This window comes from Schistocerca nitens, chromosome 5 (genome assembly GCF_023898315.1).
Source record: "Schistocerca nitens isolate TAMUIC-IGC-003100 chromosome 5, iqSchNite1.1, whole genome shotgun sequence".
Taxonomy (NCBI): Eukaryota; Metazoa; Arthropoda; class Insecta; order Orthoptera; family Acrididae; genus Schistocerca; species Schistocerca nitens.
The window spans coordinates 225,229,994-225,257,355 of NC_064618.1; the positions used below are offsets into that span (position 1 = coordinate 225,229,994).

The window sequence follows — 27,362 nt, forward strand, 5'->3', positions numbered from 1 at the left end:
TTTGTTTTCTTTACTGCTTGCTCAATATACAGATTGAATAACATTGGGGATAGGCTACAACCCTGTCTCACTCCCTTCCCAACCACTGCTTCCCTTTCATGCCCTTCGACTCTTATAACTGCCATCTGGTCTCTGTACAAATTGTAAATAGCCTTTCGCTCCCTATATTTTACCCCTGCCACCTTCAGAATTTGAAAGAGAGGATTCCAGTCAACATTGACAGAAGCTTTTTCTAATTCTACAAATGCTACAAACGTAGGTTTGCCTTTGCTTAATCTATTTCCTAAGATAAGTCGTAGTGTCAGTATTGCCTCGCGTGTTTCAACATGTCTACGGAATCCAAACTGATCTTCTCCAAGGTTGCTTTCTGATAGTTCGGTGATTTTCACATCTGTCAACACCTGCTTTCTTTGGGATTGGAATTATTATATTCTTCTTGAAGTCTGAGGGTATTTCGCCTGTCTCATACATCTTGCTCACCAGATCATAGAGTTTCATCAGGGCTGGCTCTCCCAAGGCTGTCAGTAGTTCTAATGGAATGTTGTCTACTCCCGGGGCCTTGTTACGACTTAGGTCTTTCAGTGCTCTGTCAAACTCTTCACGCAGTATCATATCTCCCATTTCATCTTCATCTACATCCTCTTCTATTTCCATAATATTGTCCTCAAGTACATCACCCTTGTACAGACCCTCTATATACTCCTTCCACCTTTCTGCTTTCATTTCTTTGCTTAGAACTGGGTTTCCATCTGAGCTCTTGACATTCATAGAAGTAGTTCTCTTTTCTCCAAATGTCTCTTTAATTTTCCTGTAGGCAGTATCTATCTTACCCCTAGTGAGATATGCTTCTACATCCTTACATTTGTCCTGTAGCCATCCCTGCTTAGTCATTTTGCACTTCCTGTCGATCTAATTTTTGAGACGTTTGTAGTCCTTTTTCCCCACTTCATTTACTGCATTTTTATATTTTCTCCTTTCTTCAATTAAATTCAATATATCTTCTGTTATCCAAGGATTTCTACTAGCCTTCGTCTTTTTACCTACTTGATCCTCTGCTGCCTTTACTATTTCATGTATCGAAAGTACCCATTCTTCTTCTATTGTATTTCTTTCCCCCCATTCCTGTCAATCGTTCCCTCATGTTCTCCCTGAAACTCTCTACAACCTCTGGTTCTGTCAATTTATCCAGATCCCATCTCCTTAAATTCCCCCCTTTTTGCACTTTCTTCAGTTTTAATCTACAGTTCGTAACCAATAGATTGTGGTCAGAGTCCACATCTGCCCCTGGAAATGTCTTACAATTAAAAACCTGGTTCCTAAATCTCTGTCTTACCATTATATAATCTATCTGAAACCTGTCAGTATCTCCAGGCTTCTTCTATGTATACAATCTTCTTTTATGATTCTTGAACCAAGTGTTAGCTATGATTAAGTTATGCTCTGTGCAAAATTAAATGTGATCTACTAAGAGATACTGTGCAGTTTGGAATATGTAAAAATTGACTATAACTTCCAGCTCTTGTCCAGCATGCTGTAATTACACATGTACCAGATGTACAAACTGTTTTTACATTGTATTATGCTAACTTTTCTGTAGCCATACCAGTGACAGAAGAAGGAATAATATGTCAGCATTGGGAGCAAACATCAAGGCTTCTAAGTTTTTATGTAATGTGAGTTTACATGTGCACATTGTGTAAAAGATACTGAAATCATTTTTCAAAACATAACTAGCGACTGATGGTTGCAAAAATTTCTCTGTACAATAGTATAATATTTTGCCTATTAATTAATTACTGAAAAAATCAAATTGGAGCAGCCTGATAGAACTGCAAAAGGAAAAGTTTAATGAAAAGATTATGAACTATGAAGTCATAATTTTTTGAACTTTTAAAGCAATTCTATAATTTGGGAGAAATTAGATTCCAGAAAAAGTAGAGGAAAGATGCGTTGTTGCTGGACAGTATGACCAAACAAGGCAGAGCAGTAGACAGCACACTGAACTTGTATTAGGGAGAAATGAGGGTTCGATTCTGTTTCTGGCCATCCTGATTAATGTTTCAGTGATTTCCCTAAATCACTCCAGCCAAATGCCAGAATGGTTCCTTTGAAAGGACGTGATTGAATTCCTTCTCCATCCTTGAAACATTCATAGCTTGTCCCTCTCAAATGACCTAAATGTCAATGTGACATTAAACCCTAATCTTCCTTCTTCCTTCCTTTGGACAGTATAAGAAGTTATTTGATGAGATAAACAAGATGCAGGGAAAAAAGTTGGGAATATTAGTGGACTAACTGTAACAGTCAAGTTCCAGAGACTTGTCACCAGAACAAAATTTGGTGAGATGCAAAAATGAAGATAAGAATTTGGAAAATATGAGGTATTTGGTTGGAGGTTAAAGTAATCAAAATTGTGACACTATATATCCAATATGCTTGGAGGGATGCGATCAATTATCTGTTACACAAGAAAAGAGACAATACAAATGTCAGCAACTACAGAGACTTGTTACTTCTTACACAGCATTACACTATGAAACGGAGTCATATATAAGCAACTAGGAGAGCACTAAGCGGGGTTCAGAAATGGATGATCATGTGCAGAACAAATGTTCATGCTGTGACCTTGATCAAAACCAATTCGCTAGCAGAAGGTAAGAAGTGCGTCACAACATTAACTGATTTTGAGAAGACGTATGACTCCATAAACTGCGGCACATTTGAAAGTACTGACAGTTTGAGAATAGATGACAAAAGATAAGCACTTGTGCAACAGTCATCATCTAACACACAGTTAACAAGCTAAAATATTAAGAGAGCTATGTGAACCATTAGAGATTAAAACAGGAGTAAGGACAAGGCAACAGCATTTTGCCAATTCTGTTTAATTATATATCATGGAGAAAGTAATCCAAGAATGGCAGAAACAAATGAGTCAACACTATCCCAAGTGGAAAGAAATAAGGCTGACTTAAATTATGCTATTCTTTCCAAGATGATTTAATATATTTTAAGCATAATCTGGACATTGTGACCAAACAAATAGAAGGTGCAAAATTTACAACTGAGAAGGCAGGGTTGCAAATTTCTTTTGGGGGAGGGAAAAAAAACAACAACAACAACAACAGAGTATGTGAATGTAGAAGCAAAAGATCCGACGTGGACAACCAATACAGTGTATGGTGACATCAGAAAAACACAAAAGTTCAGTTTCATAGATGAGGTTTCCACCTAACACACAAGTGAGAAGGCAACAATCAAAAGAAGAGCTAGAAACATAGAGACAGTATTCAAACTGTGTCAGAACACTTATAAATCCTAAGCACTGTCTTATCAAAAGCAATAATCCCATAATTAACCCAGAATGTTTATAAACTACAGAAACAATTGCCAAAACAGTTCTATCAGAATCAAAGGAAGAATAAAGTAAATTTCTAAAGAATATCCTAATGGTAAAAAAAGTTTCACTTGATCTTTCAAGAAACTACATGAAAAGTTGGTGAAGATTCAACTACTGTGCAATAAAAAAATTAAGTTGGATTTCTGTGGACAGAAGAAGGAATCGGAAAAGGTTGAAAATAAGATATTGACTTGAAAAAAATTTTAACTCTGCAGTGGAGTGTACGCTGATATGAAACTTCTTTGCAGATTAAAACTGTGTGTCGGGCTGAGACTTGAACTCGGCACCTCGGGCAAGTGCGTGACCAACTGAGCTACCCAAGTCAGACTCACGACCCGTTCCCACAATTTTACGTCCGCTAGTACCTCATCTCCTACCTTCCAAACTTCACAGAAGTTCTTCTGCGAAACTTGCAGGGCTGGCACTACTGGAAGAAAGGATATTGCGGAGACATGGCCTAGCCACAGCCTGGGGGATGTTTCCAGAATGAAATTTTCACTTTGCAGCAGAGTGTGTGCTGATATGAAATTTTGTGGCAAATTAAAACTGTGTGCCGGGCTGAGACTTGAACTAGGGAAGATATTGACTTACCAGGTGATGAAAGAAGTGTGTCCGGATCTAGGAGAGTGAGAGATCCTCCTCCTCCTCCTCCTCCTCCTCCTCCTCCTCCTTCATCTTCTTCTGAGGTACATGTGTTAATCTTCAATTCGGGACCTGTTTCAGTGATGGATACTCTGTCAGCATCTTACCACAATGTGACTTGATGGGAGAGGTCATATTTATAGTCAAAGCTTACAGCCATTGTCTGCCTTGTAACTGAATTTCTTTTTCTTTTTTAAAATTACGTTTTTAGTCTCATGGTATCTGCTGGTTTTGATTTCATAGCAGTCATCATAAGCTTGTTTGAATATGTTATATAGTAACTTGTCAGAGTATAATGTAACAGTAATCATCTGATGATGATTTACTAAGAAGCCAAAACTGGGTACAATACCATTTGTGTGACCTAAAGCTGGAAAATATAATTTAAAAAGAAAGAATTAATTTTCACTATCTGTCTGGGTCTCACCTCTTTCTATATTACTTTATAAACTTTTTATGGTTTTTTACATTAAAGGGGATGTTAAAAAAACTTTGTTGCTGCAAGACACACATAAAAATGTTATATTATATTTCAGTATCTGTTCTTTTATTTTTCTTCCTTTATAAATTTTCTATGTCTTTGATTATTCTTTCCATCAAAAATGTCCATTTGGAGTCTCTCTCTCTCTCTCTCTCTCTCTCTCTCTCTCTCTCTCTGTCTGTCTGTCTGTCTACATTCTTGGCCACTGTGCAGTTATTTTCATCTATAAATCGCTTTTCCTCCTACACCTTCAGTAATATGAACAGTTCCCTTGTTTTAATCCCTTTGATGATCTTAGAGTCAACAGTCATTGCTACCCAAACATCATTGTGGCGCCTTATTGTGTGCTGATTGTGCCCAACATGCTTTTGAAGTGCAGAAATAAGATCTGCTTCTAGTTCTAAAGTAGTTCCCAATTGTCTCATGGCTTTCAGGTGAGTTGCAGTTTGTTTTAATTTTGCGTGAGTTTCATGTTCTCTGACAAACTTAATTCATGAGGTGAGTAGTGCCCCATGGTATTGTCCAAGTTCCGAGGTTTAAACAAATGGCAATTACTTATCAGATGTAATATCTGGCCATGAATGGGTGAATGTTCACTAATATGTAGAATACTTTTCAGTTATGTAAAAATTTATTTGCTTTCTGTTTACTGGTATTCTCATGCCTGTTGCTTTAAGAATGCTAGCTAAGCTTTAATTCATACTGTGCAGACTTTGAACGCCATGACGACGATGAGCTTGGATTTCGGAAGAATGACATCATCATTATTATAAGTCAGAAGGACGAACATTGTTGGGTTGGTGAACTGAATGGATTGAGAGGTTTGTTGGAATGATTCATTTTTATAGTGGCATACTTCTATCTTTTTAGTACTATATTTTGCTGCTTTTACTATACTTGGCCTAGTTTCAATCTTCTTCTTTTTATGTTGCAGTAAGTACTTTTGTTTGGTATTTTAGATTGATTGAATATATGTTTACAGTATTTTATTGAATATTGTATATAGTAAAGAAGTGTTATTGCAAAATCAGTGTCAGTTATTACGTCTTTCTTTGTTTCATTTTGTCTTGGTCTGTAGATTTTATGCATTTTGCTTTAATATGAACGTGGTTTATTTGTTCTTGGTGAAAGCTTACTGTTTTCTGCATTTACTAGTCATTGCCATTATTATAGTATTATAGAGACTACCCCGTCATTCTGTTATACAGCTGTCTTGCCCTATGTAACATTTCATGTTTTTCTGTTCAGATAATTAATTAAAAATCAGGACAAGTCATTTTAATGCCTTATGAAGTGAAAAATATGCTTTTCAAAAAAATTTCAGTTATTGCTTTTTATAAATTATCTGTGTTAGGGAGACTGTGTGTGCATTTGGTGAAACGAAATTTATAATTTATTTGGGTTTATTTGTACCAGTATATTGTTGTTTGTCATTTTGTTTAACCAATATTTTGAGTAACTGTGATTGCACTTCATAATTTTAGTTTCATGGCCAGATATTCTAATAAGTTGCTCCGTAAATAAGATATATTTACTTTATTTACCTAACTTCTCCTGTTGTCACAACTTTTAATATTCTCAATGCCAAGTTCATGGAATTCACAGGCTACACGCCATTTGAAAGTTGCGAAACCCATAAAAATTATGCACTGCAGTATTTAGCTTTGACTATTACTTTCACCCACAATTTTGGCAGCCTTGGACACCTGCAGGAGCGTTCTGCAGTCCATGGATATTTGAGAAGTGATGTTGTTGTGTCACTAATTGTGCACTACAGCTGCTGTTTGAAACGGTATGTCACTGGGTTTATGCATTTTGCAAATCACTGATGTACTTAACTTGTCATTTTAGATCATAAGGGACGACATTTTGTAGTCATTTCAATAAGTGTAATCCCTTTCATGTCCTTTTTATCATGGAACTCCTGCTTTGTTTCTGTAGTGTGTTGTAATGCAACATATTTGAAATTGATTATTTGCAAAAAATTTACAATCACTTCAAATAATATTTGTTTGCTTCAAAAGATATTTCAGAATTAACCCAAAAATTTCTTATTGGTACTTAAATTTAAAATAACAATCAAAACAGGAATTTTAAATTTAAATTTTAATGAGACGCAACAGTTGAGGATATTCATCTTTTTAACTGCACCAGAATTCACTAACAGCAGAAATTTATATTTTGCTTCCAATGATGAGTCAGATGTTAGATTAATAAAAGTTTTGCATTCTTTTTCTGATTTTATGCATTGACAGTAAATGGATATTTAACTGATAATTCATTTTGATATTTAATGTCCTCATCATTGTAAAATACTAAAAATACTAATTATAAGTTTAATTCAAACCTTTGAGGTGCTGAGTAACTACTTCACTAAATGTCACTCCATTTAGACCCTTCATCATTGCCAAATAAAAACTTTGCATCAAGAGCTTAATGTCACACTTACATTGCAGAATTAAATCACCAACTGTAACAAAAAGGAAAAAGATATTGTAATTCTATTTTCACACACATGATTTGTGAAAAAGTCCTTACTAAATGATGTATAGTCTTTTCTCACAGCTATATTACTGTAATTACAGATGAGGAAGCTATAAAGCTTTTAGTGAAACATTAGCAAGAGATTGGAATAAATCCAAAATAATCCTAATACATAAAAAAGGTAGTACTAAAGATATAAAGATCTATCACTGTATAAGCCTTCTGTCAATGCTGTACGAAGTTTTTAGTAGAATTCTGACTACCAGATTGAGCACTACACTTGACTTGGCTCAACCCATTGAGCAAGCTGGGTTCTGCACAGTATTGAATACAATTGACCTCATTCTCACTCCGTGTGAAACAGTTAATAAAGCAAATGAGTACCATCTTGCCTTTCCAGATTTTGAAAAGATATTTGATTTGATCAGTCACCTACCTGTGTTTGAGGCTCTGGCAGAGCAAGGAATATAATGGGGCTATATTAAAGTCTTATACAAGGTGTACAACTTTGCTTCCGCCATTTCTTCCCCAATATTTGACGCTTTAATGAAACAAATTGGTTACACATGTATCATTCAAAGTATTTTCCATCGCTGGCCACTACTTTCTCCCATCTTTCAGGCAAGTACGAATCCTGTGTCGAAAAAATTGTTCATCTTTTGAAGTGATCCACGAATCGATCCAATGTGTGGCTGCTTCATGAGATCGGAAGTGTTGGTCAGCCAGGCCATGCGCCATTGATCTAAAGAGGTGACAGTCAGAGGGAACAATCCCATTTTAACATTTCCAAGTACATTTTGACCTTTTTTTGCAACGTGGGGTCAAGCGTTGTCATGCTGCAAAATCACTCTATCGTGCCTCTTGTTGTATTGTGGCAGTTTGTCTTTTAATGCTCTGCTCAAACGCATTAATTGTGTTCGATAACAAGCACCTGTGATTGTTTCACTTGGTTTTAACACCTCATAGTACACAATGCCGAGCTGGTCCCACCAAATACAGAGCATGATCTTGGAGTCATGAATATTCGGTTTGGCCGTCAATGTGAAAGCATGACCAGGATATCCCCATGACTTTTTGTGTTTAGGCTTATCATAATGAACCCGTTTTTCATCCCCAGTCACAATGCAATGCAGAAATCCCTTTCGTTTTTGCCTCTGAGGCAACTGTTCACAAACACACAAACGCCGTCCAACGTCTCTTGGCTTCAGCTCACACGGGACCCAAGTTAATTCTTTCTGAATCATGCTCATTGCCGTGAGACATTTTGAAATGGCTTACTGTGTTGCTCCCACTAATCATGCCAATTTTTCTTGAGTCTTCACTCAGCAATGTCTCCAATTCTGCATCTTCGAAAACATTCTCTCTTCCACCACTATGGCGAGCTACGACATTAAAATCACCATTCTTGAAGTGTTGAAACCACATACGACACATTCTTTCACTAATAGTGTTCTTACCATACGTACTTGACAGCATTCAATGAGACTCAGCTGCTCTTTTCTTCATACTGAAACAAAACAGTAACACCTCCCGCAAATGATGAGAATTAGTCTCGTAAACTGACATTTCAATCAAGAACGACTTGATGATGCAGACACAAATTGACTAATGTTTGAATGAGGTGATGTTGATCGAGGTCCAAGGTAATTGCCTGACGTCTGTGATCTGTTTCGTTTGACTGCTACTTACCATTGTCGCCACCTATCGGCATACTGCGGAAGCAAAGTTGTACACCTTGTATAATGTATACAAAACCTCCACAGTGTATGAGAGTGTTGGAAGAAACCAATCAGTTTCCCATTGACAATGGCGTAAAACCAGGTGCCTCTATATATATCTCCAAAACTATTTCCAGCCGTACTAGAAAAAGCAATGTTTAAATTGGAAAACAAAGGGAATCCAAGTTGTGGGAAATAGTTTGCTGCTGATATTGTTCTATTTGCAAATAATGTAGAAGAATTTCAAATATTGGCTAGTGAACTTGCATTAGTTTGCTCTGAAGTTGGCTTAAAAATGAACTATTGTAAGACCAAAATCATGAGGAGTGAATGGACACCAGAGAGACATATATCCATTGGAAATAAGCAACTGCAATGGGTCACAGAATATGTCTCTCAGGGCTGACTTGTAAATATGGAAGCAGAGTAAATTCATAAATATTTTGACCTGTTCAATTAGCTTGGCAAGCTTATGGAAGATACTATTCACTTTTGAATACTGAGGCACCATCTGAGCTGAAGAGACAACTTTTGATCGAAGTATACTGTCAGCAATAACTTACCGTTGCAAGATAGGGACATTAAATGAGTTCATTGTTCGAAAACGAATTGTAAACTAAAGAGGAATGGAAAGATCAATGTTAGGCTGTACAAAGAAAGAAAGAAAGCAGTTGATAACTGATGTGTGATAAAGGTCATTGATTTAATGCAAAGGGTGAAGACCTTGAAATGGCTGTGAGCTGGTCACTTCGCTCAAAGAAAAGTTGCCCGATGGGCAAAACAAGTATTAGATTGAAGCCCAATTTACAAAAAAACTACCAAGGGGAAGACCACCAGATAGTTGGGGCAGAGACTTTTAAAGACAGCTGGATTGAATTATCTATGGGAAGATCAAGATCGCAGAAATGGAAGAACTTGCTTGGGTCCTATGTTGAACGATGACTCAAAAGTCCACATTGCCAAGTTATCAGATTGACTGTTGATAATGTTATCAATATCAACCTCACTTTTTCAAATGGAACTATAGTATTCTCACCAACTCATTTTCGAAGAAACAAATTAATAGCATTTAGGCAAAATCAAACAATGAAAAATACAGTATGAAATGTAACAATATTATGAAAGGAGTAGGGGCTACTCACCATATAGCTGAGATGCTGAGTTACAGATAGGCACAACAAAAAGATTGTCACAATATGAGCGTTTGGCCAACAAGGCCTTTATCAAAAAAAGACAAAACACACACACACACACGACCACAGAGTCTGGCAGCTGAAGCCAGACACAGTAACTTGACGACAAATGGCGTGTCATACAGATGATTCACCAGTTAACTGGCTTCAGCAGTCTGGCTTCAGCTGCCAGAGATTGTAGTCATATATATATATATATGTGTGTGTGTGTGTGTGTGTGTGTGTGTGTGTGTGTGTGTTGTCTTTTTGTTGTGCCTATCTGTGACTCAGCATCTTCACTATACAGTGAGTAGCAACTATTCCTTTCATGATATTGTTAAATAGCATTTAATTCTTCAAAATCTGATTTGTAGTTTCAGGGAAATTAAAATATTCAAAACTTGAGATTTATCTGTTTTAAAAATGAAATTGATTGCTGTCTTATGTGACAGTTTGCTTTATTATATGGAACTGCCACATCAATCTAATGGGTTGCTCCAGCTTTACACAGTTTAGAGAGTCTACTTACAAAAGCAGAATAGTGGATAAAACTGAATTAAAACGGATACTAATCACACTTGGCTACATGTGGCTGGATCGACACACCAAATGAATGCCAAATGGCATGTCATAACGATGATTCGCCAGTTAAGTACATTAACAGTTCTGCTCCTGTTTCTGCCAGAGCTCTGAAAGAAAGATGCACATCAAAAATTGAATAATGTATAAAACTGTGAACTGAGGTAAAAGATGTGTTAAATAATAACTTTGCATTGTAAGTTTAATGTCAAGATACATACTTACATTGTAAAATTACATCAGCAGCCACAACAAAAAAATATATTCATAAACACTACCTTAAAATTCTATTTATGTCATCAAGTGTTTGAAGTGTCTACCATCTACTTTAATACATATTTATAGTCACTGGTGCAAGGACTTCTGGACAGATTGAAGAGATTCCTTTGATATCTTTGCTTGTGCTGTAACAATGCAATGTTTTCAATCCTCTTGGGTTGTCAGAACTTGTGCATAGATTTCACCTTTGAGCTCCTTACAGAGACATGGTGAGCACTTCCATAACTGCATGCAAGTAGCAAGCCAGGCATCCATTATGCTGGTACAACATACATCTACGTATTTCAAGCAGCCCTTCATCTAGGAGAACCAATAGTACTTCAGTAAGAAAATGTGTCAATCTTATAACCGTTTAGGTTTCTTCAGTGATGTAAGGACTAATCCTATAGTCTCCAATAATACTACACCAGACATTCACACTAATGTTCAAACTGCCTCAGCCAGCATGGATTCTCAGCAGTCTAGTAACGCAATTTCTCACATTAGTGATTTGTAAAAGTAGCCTCATCAGTAAAGATAATCCTCTGAAGAAAGAATGTATTGTCCTGACGTCATATCACAACTAAGCGACAGAATTCTCTATGGCTTCTACATTCTTGCTGGTTAATGTGCTGGTGAAGTGATACTTCATACAGGTGGAAGCTACCTGCATGCAAAATGCAAAAAATGCTGGGATGACTTACTCCAGAGACACATGCAGTTTCTCTGGACCCAACATGTGGATTGTGAGGAACGGTTGCCAGAACATCTGATTTGTTTGCTCCGCTCATTGCAGGCTTCCTCCTTATACTATATGTAGTATTCCTGTCTCTTCCAGTTACAGTTTTTACATATTCGCTGAATTGTCATTTTTGTTGGACACAGTCTGTAAATATACCTTTCTGTGTACAACTCAACTGTTCTCTTCACATTCCTTCTGCATTCTCTGTAAAGAATTAACATATTTAATTTCTCTTGGTTTGTAAAAGACATTTATTTTCTTTATACTAATCAGCACTACATACATGTGAATAGCACAGGTAGAATAAAAGTTGCTTTCCTTTGTGCTTCTTGTATACTGGTATCAAGACAGTGCAAACACTCTGTTTCCTCTTTTGACCTGATGCATTGTCTTATTTGGATATGAAATCATAAAACTTCCACGTATGACAGCAATATGTTTCCTGCTCAAAACAGGTAAATCTCAATTACTCTGAAACTGCTAATAGGATTTTTAAGAGTGAAATGCCCTTAAATTTGTCAACCTCAGAACTATGGTACTAGTAGCTGTTCTGAGGCTGATGACACACCACTAACTATCCTGCAATGACTCCACATTGTGTGACAGGGATACAGGTTTCTTGCTCAATCCTCTGATGTACCTTTACTCGTGACACGCATGATTTCAGAGAGTGCACATCCATACAGTTCGTAGGCCTGCTTATAGAGGCCACCTTGGTCAGTCCCTGGTGTGCTCTGGTGAGCTGCTAGAGAAACAGAATTGTATAAGCAGTCACAAACAAGTGCTCAGCCTATTCTTTACACTTTATTACTGTTGTTCAGTCAATGTTTGCAGTACTACCTACAACCTGTATCTAACATGTTGCCCAGTAAAATACTATGGGTGTTTTCTTGCTATGACAAACTTGGTGACAAATGAGGGTTGCGTTTTCTCCATGTGTTAGTGTCAGTGCTAAGTCATCCAACAAACATCTTGCTGGAAGAACTACTCCAGTGTCTCACTGCCTAGCAGCAAGCCTTTGCTGAACAACAGCAGGCTCTCACCACACTGTCAACAAGTGGCGTCTGCATGTTCGTGGCAGGTTACTTTTCCGTCAGTGCAGCCGTCACCCTTTCCAGCTTATGATGAATCGGCTGAAGATTGTGACTCATTATGTAACACAGCTATGCCAACATTTCCAGGTTTTATGCATGGGCGATGCGAACCTGTGTATGGCTTTCTTTCTTTCTTTCTTTCCTGTCTTTTGCTGAGTATGTATCAGTAGTGTCAATTTGCACATTTGCAAGAATTGGCCAGCTTATGATTTGATGAAATGTCATTGTGACACATGTACTGTTGTCAGAACTGTCAGAAACACCCAGACCACTCTTACAAAGCCTGGGCTGCAGAATAGCATGGGTTGAACCATCATTGTAAATTTGTCACTAGTACCCATCACGAATCCTACTCTGATCGTATGGTGCCTGATGTTATTATTTGTCTGACCCTGGATAGGGAAGTCCTCAAAAAACCACTTCAGTGTGAGAATCCAATGCTTATTGGTGTGCTCTATATAGCACAGTCCTTTGTAAAGTGTCGTGGGCCGCAAGCGATCAGATTGCTGATTGGGTGGGGGGTATTGGATGTTGTTCAGTCAACCCTGTTAGGCATCTGCAAGTGTTCAGGATGATAGGGAAGCCGTTGCAGCAGTACAGCCTTCAACTTAGCATCACATGGGGCAGCATCTGTCATGGCCACAGCAGTAACAGGCAGCATCACAGCAGCAGCTGCGTGCCCCCTTCTGTCTTGCTCATACTGCTTCTTCCAACATGACTGTGATGCGTGCCTTATGTGTTCAGCAGTCTGCATCAGGTGTCATAAGAAAGGCCACATTGCATCGTTGTGTAGCTCCTCTTCAAATGTGGCGGACACAGTGGTACTGATGGACATAAACTGTATCTGTGTAGTGACTGTTTCCATGAACAAAATTTTTAGGGTGAGCTGCAGTGACTTTAGTAAATGCACAAACATACGTGGACTTGGGCTCACCTCCCTTCATACAGGTTTCACAGAAGTTGGTTAGCTACATAAAAAGCAGATTCTGATCCTAGGTCTGTTCTCCACTCCTGTCTCTTACAAATCCGTTGTTCGCACTCTCACTTTTATTGTTGTGGATCATTTCCAAACCACAGATCTGTTTGGGTTAGATGCGTTTAATGCTTTCAGTTTCCCCATTGCCGATGAGGTAACTTTGTCAGTTCACGTTCCGTATCAGCGACTGGAGTTCCTCTGCTCTGAGTTTTTGTCTCTGTTTATGTCCAGGCTAGATTTTGCTACTGTTTTTCATACCCACATTACCATGAAAGAGTCGGCTAAGCCTTGTTTTTTTCTGGGCGCAATAGATGCCTGTTGTATTGTGCAACTCTGTCAACGCTGAATTAGACTGTTTGCTCAATGTCATTTGGCCTATTTCTTCCCGTGAATGAGCTACACCACTTGTGATTGTTAAGAAGCTTCCTCAGGCAGACACCACGTTTTCAAGATTTATTTGTCAGAAACATAATTCCAGCTCCCGTTGCATGAGGCCACTACACAAATATCAACGCTTGCCTTTTGGTGTCACTGGTGTGCCCACAATTTTTCTGCATTTTTTAGAACAGCTGATGATCTCCTCACTCAGCTGCATCAGTTAACTCGACGGTATCATTGTTTCATGTTATTCCACAGGAGACCACCTTAGCAATCTCTGATCATCGTTTTATGTCTTGCAGTCTGTAGGTCTCAAGTGCAATCTTGCCAAATCTCAATTTTTTCATCCATCTGTTGAGTACATAGGTTTTGAGGTTTCTTGCACAGGGATCAAGCCATTGTGTCGCCATGTTGATGCAGTTGGGGCTTTGCCGTGGCCACCCTCCATTAAGGAACTGCAGGCATTCCTAGGTAAAGTTGCGTACTATCATAAGTTTTTACTGGACGCATCCACTGTTACTCAGCCACTGCATGCACTTTTGTGTAAAAGTGTGCCATTTTTCTGGTCCCCCCCAGCTTGTGACCAAGAGTTCTCTTTGCGTAAATCTAAGTTAAAGTCTACACCATATCTGGCCACTTTTCAGCTGGATCAGTATCTCGTCTTGGCTAAAGAAGCCTCTCAGCATGGTCTTGGCGCAGTGTTGGTGCACAAATACACGGACGGGTCCCTTCAGAGGTCTTACCTCCCACTCCGGCTGTCGTATTCTCAGATTGGATAGGAGGCTTTAGTGATTTTGTTCATCCTCATGAAATTTCATATCTTCTTGTATGGTGCTAAGTTCCATTTAATCACAGATCACAAGCCGTTGGTTGCTCTTTTTAACCCTTTGGCTGCTGTGCCGAACAAGACAGCACATCTTTTCAGCAGTGGGCTCATTTCCTCTCCCATTATCATTATCTGATCCATTACCAGCCAAAAGCACAACACATCAGTGCCGATGCCTTATCTCGCCTTTTGATTGGGCCGGTCGTGGTGTTCGATTGGTCAATGGTTTTCCCATCTCAAGGGCCACGATAGCATCGGCCGTCCTTCAGATCCTGTACTTAGTTGGATCCTCTCGTTTGTGCAGCATGATTGGATGGAAAAACCCCCTGAGCTGTGCCTTGGATTCCTTGCGTAATTACTTCTCCCTCCAGAACCACCCTTCTGTGGTTGATGGAGTTCGTCTGTTAGCTATGGAGGATGCTGCTCTCTGGATTGTAATCCCCACATCCTTATGCCATAATGTACTATGGCTTCTGCATATCGGTCACTGAGGGACCTCTCGCACCAAAACTTCAGCGTGCTGACATGTGTATTGGACGGCCATAGATGGGGACAATACGTGACTTATCGCTGCCTGCACTCCGTGTTCAGCAACAAGCTGCCACACGGGCATCTTTTTTCCCCCTAGCTGATGCTGCAGCACCCATGGGAGCATCTGCATGTCTATTTTGCTGGACCATTCCTAAATCAGTATTTTCTCATTGTAGTGGACACCTATTCCATGAGTCCCTATGTAGCACATCATCCATCCATGTCCACAGCAGCTGCTATTTCAACCCTGTCTAAGATTTTTGCAATTAAGGGGCTTCCGTATACCGTGATTACTGATAACAGCCCCAAGTTTGTGTCTTTAGAATTTGCTTCTTTTTGTCAGGCTAGTAGTGTTCGACGTCTCACAGCTCCACCGTTTAACACTTGATCTCATGATGAGGTCAAACGCATGGTTCAGATGTTTAAAGCTCAGATGCAGAAGCATCTGTATGGGTAGATCGCCGGCCAAACTGAGTTCCTACCACCATCAAGCATCCTACGACTAGAAGGGAGGAGTTATGTAACTTTGCTCATGATGCACACTATTTCAGATAGTGCATGTCCTTGCAGTTCACAGGCCTGTTTATAGAGGCCATCAGGGTTGCCCCCCTGCCCCGGCTCGCTCTGATGAGCTGCCAGAGAAACAGCATTATGTAAGCAGTCGCAAACAAATGCTTGGCCTATTCTGTATGCCATATTACTGTTGTTCAGTCAGTGTGTTCAGTACTACCCACAACCTGTATCTTACATGTAGCTCTATAAAGTACCATGTTCCATAAATTGTGTTTGTGCTTGTAATAGCATCCTCAGTCACGGGCACTCGTTTGCTAAACCCAGATTGCAAATTATTTTTTCAAACCACTGCCATACTCAAAGCCATTTGGGATCTATGGCATTTTGGTATTAAGTGCAGACGCGGTTCCAGTCCTTGTCCTAGGGTGGAGCCCACTGCCACCCTGGATTCTGAAGAGGACCATATTTAGTTTTTAGTTGCTGCAGTATAAGCTAGAAAGTACCCCACACTCTATGTTTAATTTTAGTTTTTATATCATCTTATGTGAACACTACAGGTATTTCTCTTTTTGACTGATGGACATGGCTGCTCAGCAATTGACTCCAATTGTGTTCCCATAATACGCTTTCCAAATGACTTCACTTTCTATAACACAGAGGTGATAAATTCTTGAGAGCAATGGCACAAATGAAATATTTTCAAGCTTCGAAATTCCTCTTGTGTTCTGATTACCTATGTGCACTGCAAGCCACCTAGTGCTTGTATCCTAAAGAGGAATCAATCTAGGACACTTTTTTCCACCTACAACAAAAGGAGGTGATACAAGGGTATGCGATAATTCAGCACAATGAATTGGCTGATATAGTACCAAGGAGGCCTGTGCAATACTTGCAGTACCAAATTGTAATATCCCCCAATATGCTGTAACACTGCTATTGAGAAGCAGGACACACATCATTAAGAGGATGAGAGGCTGTAAGAATGGGAAAATATGTTGATGGAGCCAGTGCCCAGCAGGGGTAAAGCTCCTTCCAGTGGTGAGAAATGAAGTAATGTTTACTCACCTCCAGATTGTGCCTGTACCATATGAACATAAGTGTGCTACATTTTCAAAGAGTACACCTCATTTATTAAAATAAAGGTAGTTAGTGGTTTGATTGAGAAGTTGCCTTCTGTTATAGAGGTAATACGCAAATTGTTAAATGGCTATTATCAAACCTTTGTCCCTCTTCTCAGCTCTTTCTAAAATTGTTTGGAGAGAAAGCTAGCGTAGTCCTCAATTCGTGTAGTCCAACAAGTTTTTAATTTTATTTTTATAGCTCTTTATTCTTTTGGAAAATCTGTTTGTGCACTTGTCTTTTTAAGTGTTTTCTTTAGCTTATGATTTTATGTAATTTATTCTCTGTGAACCGTTTTAAGTATTACCTGTATGGGCATTGTGTTATACACCCTATGATTAAATAATAACAACAAAAAATATCTCTCTCTCTCTCTCTCTCTCTCTCTCTCTCTCTCTCTGTTAAAAGAAACTGAACTATTTTCCTTGTTCCTTAATGAGATATGATGACAGTATAATAGCAACATCTTGTGTATCTACTTACTTTATGTTATTAATAATGCCACATAGACTGATTTGAAGACACAGTGCCAAATATCTTGCATTACAAGCCCCCCATTTTGGAAGTTAAGACATCAGTTTGTTTTAGAATTTGCCACGAGGCTTACACAGGAAAACAAAATAGCAATTTTAATATGATTCTCCAGTTTTTACACTGTAACAATAAATTAAATTTGGGTGAGGTAGAATATGCAGTTCATGAATTTTTGGCATGAAGAGCTTCTTGATTTTTTTCGCGGATAAAAAAGTGATTTCATTGTCCCTGTATATCTAATATGAATTATATTATTTCTATCTATCCCTTTCCAAGATAGTCAAAATTTTACATGGCTTGGAAAGACAGCTGGGATTCATTTACATTGTTCAATGATATTCCGTTTTAAAGTGTGGTCTGTTTTCGATACCGTATATTATTTTGGTATGCATTTACAATGGTATTGAAGCCTGTTTTCCAAGCATCTATTCTATGTATTGGTTTGCTACTGCCAACATCAACATGGATCAGTGGCTCACATTGGACACTCAGGCAGGAGGAATGGGCTTCAAATCTATATCTGGCCCTACAGATTTAGTTTTTCCGTCATTTCCATAAATTATTTAAGGAATGTGCAATTAGTTCCTTTAAAAAAAGTGACATGGTGAGTTTTCTTCCCCATCCTTCCCCAGTCATAGCTTGTGCTTCATCTGTGGTAACTTCATTTTCAATGGGGTGTTAAACAATGAAAATGCGACAATAAACTGTGCTCGGCGTTTATTGATGCTGTACTGTATCTCTTTTTGATGTCTGATTTTTTGTTATATAACAAAATATTCTACAAAACTTGACAGTGAATTTAAAATCCTTAAACCAGTCAAGTGAATAAAAATATTGTAATAGTCACTGTGAAAAGACCATTCACTATCTTCCTCAAATGTTTCTGCCAAAGGCCTCTCACAAACATCATCACCGTAAACAAAAATTTATGTTACTGGTATATTAAGACCATTTAGTAGTCCAGCATATCCTCTGAAGTTTTTTGTTTTGTTTGGAACATAGATAAGGGTGATTTCTGTTTGGCACAGTATTTTAAAATCTAGTAAATAACGAATTCAGTACTTACTGCACACTTAAAAATTAATTGGATTAATTTATGAAAATGTAATGTGTGTCACATTTTTTCAAAACGTTTATATTTTCAGGTTGGTTCCCAGCAAAGTTTGTGGAGCTGCTGGATGAAAGAAGCAAACAGTACTCATGTGCAGGAGATGATAGTGTATCGGAGACTGTAACAGATTTAGTCAGAGGGACACTGTGTCCAGCAATAAAGCAAGTACTGGAGCATGGCATGAAGAGACCAAGTTTTCTAGGTTTGTAGTGATGTATTAATTTCACATTATTTTGTGCTCAGCTGATTGTGAGAAGCATGGACACATTAAAAAAACATCTACAAATGGCAAATCACAATGCAATCCATATCACATGAGAAAAACAATCTGTGGGCCTTTTTAATTTTAATTTCAATCAAACAATGGAAAATCCAGGATGGACTGTAACAGTATTATGAGAAGGTAGGTTGTTACTCACCATATAATGGAGATGCTGAGTCGCAGATAGGCACAACAAAAAGATTTTCACACTTAAAGCTTTCGGCCAATGGCTTTTGTCAACAATAGACACACATATACACACACACACACACACACACACACACACACACACACTCTCTCTCTCTCTCTCTCTCTCTCTCTCTCTCTCTCTCTCTCTCAGGCAAACGCAATTCACACATACGACTGCAGTCTCAGGCAACTGAACCCACACAGCGAGCAGCAGCACTGGTGCATGATGGGAGTGATGACTGGGTGGGGGAAAGGAGGAAGCTGGGGTGGGGAGTGGGAGGGATAGTGTAGTGGGGATGGCAGACACAGAAGTGCTGCAGGTTGGGAGGGGGCGGGACAGGGGTGAAGTGGGGAGAGGGGGGAGGGAAGTAGCAGGAAAGGAGAGAAATAGAGAGAAACAAATAAATAAAAAGTAAATAAAAAAAGACTGCGTGTGGTGGTGGGATGACAGCGGTGTATTGCTGGAATGGGAGCAGGGAAGGAGCAGGATGGGTGAGGACAGCGGCTAACGAAGGTTGAGGCCAGGAGAGTTATGGGAACATAGGATGTACTGCAGGGAAAGTTCCCACCTGTGCAGTTCAGAAAAGCTTGTGTTGATGGGAAAGATCCATATAGCACAGTCTGTGAAGCAGTCATTGAAATGAAGCATATCATGTTTGGCAGTGAATTCAGCGACAGGGTGGTCCACTTGTTTCTTGGCCGCACTTTGTCATTGGCCGTTCATGCGGACAGACAGTTTGTCAGTTTGTCAGTTGTCATGCGTACATAGAATGCAGCACAGTGGTTGCAGCTTAGCTTGTAGACCACACGATTAGTTTCAGAGGTAGCCCTACCTTTGATGGGATAGGTTATGTTAATGACCGGACTGGAGTAGGTGGTGGTGGGAGGATGTATGTGGCAGGTCTTGCATGTAGGTATATTACAGGGGTATGAGACATGAGGTAAGGGGTTGGGGGCAGGGATAGTGTAAGGGTGGATGAGTATATTGTGTAGGTTCGGTGGATGGCAGGGAGGGATGGGAAAGATAGTGCACAGGACATTTCTCATTTCAGGGCATGACGAGAGTTAATCAAACCCTGGTGGAGAATCTAATTCAGTTGCTCCAGTCCTGGGTGGTACTGAGTTACGTGAGGAATGCTCCTCTGTGGCCAGACGGTGGGACTTTCGGAGGTGGTGGGAGACTGGAAAGATGAGGCATGGGAGATTTGTTTGTGTTCAATATTGGGAGGATAATTACGGTCAGTGAAGGCAATTAGTGAAGGCTTCGGAGAGATCCTCGGTATGCTCATCACTGCAGATGCAATGGCCATGGATGGCTAGGCTGTAAAGAAGGAACTTCTTGGTATGGATTGGGTGGCAGCTGTCGAAGTGGAGGTATTGCTGGTGGTTAGTAGGATGGAGGTACTGATGTAGCCATCTTCAAGGTGGAGGTCAACATCTAGGAAGGTGGCTTGTGGTTGAGTAAGACCAGGTGAAGCTAGTGGGGGAGAAGTTGTTGAGGTTCTGGATGAATGTGAATAGGGTGTCTTCACCTTTGATCCAGATAGCAAAGGCGTTGTTAGTGAATCTGAACCAGGTGAGGGGTTTAGGATTCTGGGTGTTTCGGAAGGATTCATCTAGGTGGAGGAAATGGTTGGCATCTTTTATACAGGAGCTTAGGTTCCGGGTAATAGGTTGAAGGTATTGGTCTATGAGAGCAGAGATTCTCTCAGTGGGGGCACAGTAACCGGCCACAATGGGGCAACCTGGTCGGTTAGGTTTATGGACTCAGGAAGCATGACGAAGGTAGGAGTGCGGGGAGTGGGAGGGGTGATTAGAGAGATGGACTAGGGGGAGAGGTTCTGGGATGGGCCTGAGGCCTTGAGTAGTGACTGGAGATCCTGCTGGATTACTGGAATTGGGTCACTTTCTCTCTGTTTCTCTCCTTTACCGCTACCCGCCCCCCCCCCCTCCCCTCCCCACCTCTCCCCTGCCCACCATTCAACCTGCAGCACTTCAGTATCTGCCGTCCCCACCATACTATCCCTCGCACTACCCGCCCCAGCCCTCCTCCTTTCCTCCACCCAGTCGCCACTCCCATCAGGCACTGATGCTGCTGCTCACAGTGTGGTTTCAGTTGCCTGAGACTGCAGTCATGTGTGTGAGCTGCATTTGCGTGAGTGTGTGTGTGCGCGTATATGTGTCTGTTGTTGACAAAGGCCATTGGCCGAAAGCTTTAAATGTGAAAATCTTTTTGTTGTGCCTATTGGCGACTCAGCATCTCCGCTATATGGTGAGTAGCAACTTTCCTTCTCATAGTATAATTTTAATTTCACATAGTTCAGAATAAATTTATCTCTTACCGTCACCATATAACACAAAGGATACTAAACTGAATTCATGACTTGACCTACAAGAATAAGAGATCATATGTGTTAGTCAATGATTCCATTAAAATATGTTTTTCTGGGGCATGGTATTTATGACAGCAGGTAGGCTATGAAAACTCCTTCTGGTTGAACATCTTCAACTATTAGTGGATTTTAAAGTATAGTAAGATTTTTATTCAGTATTTAACAGAAGAATAACACATTTCAATTAACAGTGGGAGAAACATCAAAAAGTTGTGGTATTTAAAAAAAATTAAAAAGATAGAGAGAGGAGGGATTAATTGCAGCCAAACACCGTTGCAAAAATAAGCAGCAGGAATTGAAATTGTGATAGTTGAAATTGAAACCATGAACCAATTGAAAGGTACAGTTGGATAAAGAGATGTACTAAAATAACTATTTCATAGTATACGCTGAGTAACACATCTTCTGTGGATACTGGTTATTTCGAATTTTTGCATCGATCCAAGTGATATTAATGATTTTTTTCCCCTCATAAGCATTTTGTGTCAGGTATGTCAGAGCTTATTTAAGGAAATGAGCCGATTCAATATTTCTTAAAATAAGTAACCAAGTCTAAATATAAGTGCATGATTTATAGATTGGAGACACTGCGATAATAATTTCACATGAAGTCGTGTATCCATTTGTTAGCAAAGAAATTATATGTAGACTAATAACAAAAACTGGTGATACATATCAACATGATTAAAATTGGAACTACTCTGACATACTTAATTTATTTAAGAGAGAACTGCACATTCCACAGGTAGAAAAGAAATTAATATGATAGTGGAATAGGAAAAGGGCAGCTTGCAAGTCTTCGGTCAGTATGTTGTTACTAAGAAACTACCTGTCTGCCCTGTAGTAGTCATTGAATTTCATGTGTAATCCCTCAAGGGAACACAACACAATGACTGACACAACAAACTGTATTAACTCTAGAAAACAACTTATTATAATGGGTAAACTAGCCATGGATTGGCTCACAATGTCTGATGATGATGATGATTGGTGCTCAACTGCGCGGCCATCAACATCCGTACAAAGTCCCAATTTTTACACAGTTCATTTTTTTTCTCAGTCCAATCTAGACACAGTCACGAACGATGATGATGATGATGAAATGATGAGGGCAACACAAACACCCAGTCCCCAGGCAGAGAAAATCCCCAACCCAGCCGGGAATTGAACCCGGGACCCTGTGATCCAGAGGCTGCAACACAAGCCACGAGCTGCAAACAAATAATAAATCTGATAACACACATGCAGAGGTTGACAGGTATCTGAGTTTAAGCTGGCCGGGCACATCTCTAAAAGCTGTCAGTTATCCAGTGGTATGCGCAGACAAAAGGCTGTGCTCTCATCCAAGAGCAGAAGCCTCAGATGGTTGTCAGGCTTCTAGCTGTATCTGCTGACTTCTGTAGTGTACCTTATGACTATGCACTCAAATCTCAGGCATGGATCTATATGGGGTTACTACATATCTCATGCAAATAAATAGGACAACTACAACAGAACATGCTCTGTAATAAACCTTCATATATAATAAAGATTGTTCTAACCCTCAAAATGACCTTTCTACTCAACTTCACTGAAATGCGCAATTGTGTTATGTACACTTGTTCATTTATATATCAACCTAGTACGGGACTTTTCTGTATTTTGAAATGGTTACCAATAAAATAATAGAAAATCATATGCCTTCTCAAACCTCTCACCGAGTAAAGGAAGTGTTGAATAGTTGACAGGTGCATTAACAAACAGCTGAGCATTGTGTTCATCTTAAGATGACCCAGTAGTGTTCAGATTTTACCTCTTGCTCCATTTTTATGTGTTAGGTATGCATCTTTACTCATTTTATTATTATGTGAACAAAGGTAGATAGATGAAAACAGTCTCCCATGCTCAAAATCACTGGAAACCTGGTCTTTTACAGGCACTGTTTCTTCTGAATAAGTTATCCCAGCACACACCTGTATAGTTCTGTCATTAGAGCAATGTCTACAAAACAGGGGGGTCTAGGATCAGACCCTGGTATGACAAAGAGAGTTAATCTGTCAGAAAGTTTCACAAGAGTACATACTCTGCTACAGAGTGAAGTATTTATCTTGTAAACCCCTTGTACATTAATGATGAAATAGCCAGGATACACAAAAACATTCAGTTTGAGAAGAGAAAAGAGGCACAGGAGAAAGGAAAGGGTGATTATTACTGTATTTCATACACAAATTTTTCATCAAAGCAAATATGCAGAGTGCATTCATAAAATTCAAGTTTTTGAATCAGTATGGTTTTCACATAGTGAAGAAGGGAGAATGGGGTGTTGTGTGAACTTTAAACAGTTGGGCAGAACTTGTCTCAATGACAGGCATTACAAAACAGGACAAAATATTTAAGTCCTCTTTTGTTCGTGAATCTCAGGTGATTCATTTGGACTCATAAACAGTTTATGTAGCTTATTCTTCCTTCCTTTTCCTCTTATGTCCTAATTAAGAATCTGTGTTCTGAAAAGTTTAATTTGTTTGTCTTTTAGTCTTTAGAAATTAAGCATCAAATACACTCCTGGAAATTGAAATAAGAACACCGTGAATTCATTGTCCCAGGAAGGGGAAACTTTATTGACACATTCCTGGGGTCAGATACATCACATGATCACACTAACAGAACCACAGGCACATAGACACAGGCAACAGAGCATGCACAATGTCGGCACTAGTACAGTGTATATCCACCTTTCGCAGCAATGCAGGCTGCTATTCTCCCATGGAGACGATCGTAGAGATGCTGGATGTAGTCCTGTGGAACGGCTTGCCATGCCATTTCCACCTGGCGCCTCAGTTGGACCAGCGTTCGTGCTGGACGTGCAGACTGTGTGAGACGACGCTTCATCCAGTCCCAAACATGCTCAATGGGGGACAGATCCGGAGATCTTGCTGGTCAGGGTAGTTGACTTACACCTTCTAGAGCACGTTGGGTGGCACGGGATACATGCGGACGTGCATTGTCCTGTTGGAACAGCAAGTTCCCTTGCCGGTCTAGGAATGGTAGAACGATGGGTTCGATGACGGTTTGGATGTACCGTGCACTATTCAGTGTCCCCTCGACGATCACCAGTGGTGTACGGCCAGTGTAGGAGATCGCTCCCCACACCATGATGCCGGGTGTTGGCCCTGTGTGCCTCGGTCGTATGCAGTCCTGATTGTGGCGCTCACCTGCACGGCGCCAAACACGCATACGACCATCATTGGCACCAAGGCAGAAGCGACTCTCATCGCTGAAGACGACACGTCTCCATTCGTCCCTCCATTCACGCCTGTCGCGACACCACTGGAGGCGGGCTGCACGATGTTGGGGCGTGAGCGGAAGACGGCCTAACGGTGTGCGGGACCGTAGCCCAGCTTCATGGAGACGGTTGCGAATGGTCCTCGCCGATACCCCAGGAGCAACAGTGTCCCTAATTTGCTGGGAAGTGGCGGTGCGGTCCCCTACGGCACTGCGTAGGATCCTACGGTCTTGGCGTGCATCCGTGCGTCGCTGCGGTCCGGTCCCAGGTCGACGGGAACGTGCACCTTCCGCCGACCACTGGCGACAACATCGATGTACTGTGGAGACCTCACGCCCCACGTGTTGAGCAATTCGGCGGTACGTCCACCCGGCCTCCCGCATGCCCACTATACGCCCTCGCTCAAAGTCCGTCAACTGCACATACGGTTCACGTCCACGCTGTCGCGGCATGCTACCAGTGTTAAAGACTGCGATGGAGCTCCGTATGCCACGGCAAACTGGCTGACACTGACGGCGGCAGTGCACAAATGCTGCGCAGCTAGTGCCATTCGACAGCCAACACCGCGGTTCCTGGTGTGTCCGCTGTGCCGTGCGTGTGATCATTGCTTGTACAGCCCTCTCGCAGTGTCCGGAGCAAGTATGGTGGGTCAGACACACCGGTGTCAATGTGTTCTTTTTTCCATTTCCAGGAGTGTATAAGTAATAATAAAAACACTTAATGGAATGCGTAAAGGTAACAGCTCACTGTATAGTTGAGGTATTGAATCATTGCTAGGCACATTAACAAGACAGAACACTGTTGCAGTTTTGAACAAATCCTTTTCAGAGCTGACATATTGCACAGACACATGCACTGCAACTTTGTCTCCCAGCCTGGATAAGAGAGTGTGTGTGTGTGTGTGTGTGTGTGTGTGTGTGTGTGTGTGTGTTTTCTGTTAGTTCTGAAAGAGGGTTCATCCGAAAGCTTAACAATGTTTTCATGCCTATCAATGATTCAATACCTCAAAAATATATATTCTACCAATGATTTTCCTTTGGCACATTAATAATAAAAACAGTATATTTTAGATTCAGCATTAAGATTGTTTACAATTACGTCAGTAATCATATGTTTTACATTTTGCAGGTGGCCCTTGTCATCCATGGCTATTCATTGAAGAGGCAGCTACAAAAGAAGTTGAAAAAGACTTTAATTCAGTTTACAGTCGCCTTGTACTTTGCAAGACTTATCGATTGGATGAGGATGGGAAAGTTCTCACTCCTGAAGAGGTTAGCCAACACCTATTTCAAACAATTACAGAGATACTGTCTCCATTCTTTCATTGAACAATTTATTAATTAAGAATGAAGGCGAAACCATGAATAATGTAATATATTTATTTATGTGTCTAGCCAACTTTCAGTGATAGCCTTTTAATTTTCAAATGTTTATCAATGCAGGAGAATAGTTGTATTTTGTATTTTATAAAAACACAGCATTTTTGCAGCAGTTTGTTGTAATTTTATATTGTTACATGTTGTGGTCTTCAGTCCTGAGACTGGTTTGATGCAGCTCTCCATGCTACTCTATCCTGTGCAAGCTTCTTCATCTCCCAGTACCTACTGCAACCTACATCCTTCTGAATCTGCTTAGTGTATTGATCTCTTGGTGTCCCTCTACGATTTTTACCCTCCACGCTGCCCTCCAGTGCTAAATTTGTGATCCCTTGATGCCTCAAAACATATCCAACCAACCGATCCCTTCTTCTAGTCAAGTTGTGCTACATGCTCCTCTCCTCCCCAATTCTATTCAATACCTCCTCATTAGTTATGTGATCTAACAATCTAATCTTCAGCATTCTTCTGTAGCACCACATTTCAAAAGCTTCTATTCTCTTCTTGTCCAAACTACACTCCTGGAAATTGAAATAGGAACACCGTGAATTCATTGTCCCAGGAAGGGGAAACTTTATTGACACATTCCTGGGGTCAGATACATCACATGATCACACTGACAGAACCACAGGCACATAGACACAGGCAACAGAGCATGCACAATGTCGGCACTAGTACAGTGTATATCCACCTTTCGCAGCAATGCAGGCTGCTATTCTCCCATGGAGACGATCGTAGAGATGCTGGATGTAGTCCTGTGGAACGGCTTGCCATGCCATTTCCACCTGGCGCCTCAGTTGGACCAGCGTTCGTGCTGGACGTGCAGACCGCGTGAGATGACGCTTCATCCAGTCCCAAACATGCTCAATGGGGGACAGATCCGGAGATCTTGCTGGCCAGGGTAGTTGACTTACACCTTCTAGAGCACGTTGGGTGGCACGGGATACATGCGGACGTGCATTGTCCTGTTGGAATAGCAAGTTCCCTTGCCGGTCTAGGAATGGTAGAACGATGGGTTCGATGACGGTTTGGATGTACCGTGCACTATTCAGTGTCCCCTCGACGATCACCAGTGGTGTACGGCCAGTGTAGGAGATCGCTCCCCACACCATGATGCCGGGTGTTGGCCCTGTGTGCCTCGGTCGTATGCAGTCCTGATTGTGGCGCTCACCTGCACGGCGCCAAACACGCATACGACCATCATTGGCACCAAGGCAGAAGCGACTCTCATCGCTGAAGACGACACGTCTCCATTCGTCCCTCCATTCACGCCTGTCGCGACACCACTGGAGGCGGTCTAGGAATGGTAGAACGATGGGTTC

General features: G+C 40.5%; 1 protein-coding gene across 1 annotated transcript in view; it reads left to right on the plus strand.

Annotated features, from left to right (window-relative positions):
- The window catches only part of LOC126259385 (small G protein signaling modulator 3 homolog), a 176,824-nt gene that overhangs the window by 135,288 nt on the left and 14,174 nt on the right, over positions 1–27,362 (plus strand). The window contains exons 12-14 of the mRNA XM_049956136.1: positions 5,234–5,344; positions 18,593–18,760; positions 25,793–25,935. Coding sequence (XP_049812093.1) covers positions 5,234–5,344; positions 18,593–18,760; positions 25,793–25,935 — 422 coding nt within the window. The remainder of the gene's footprint in view (positions 1–5,233; positions 5,345–18,592; positions 18,761–25,792; positions 25,936–27,362) is intronic.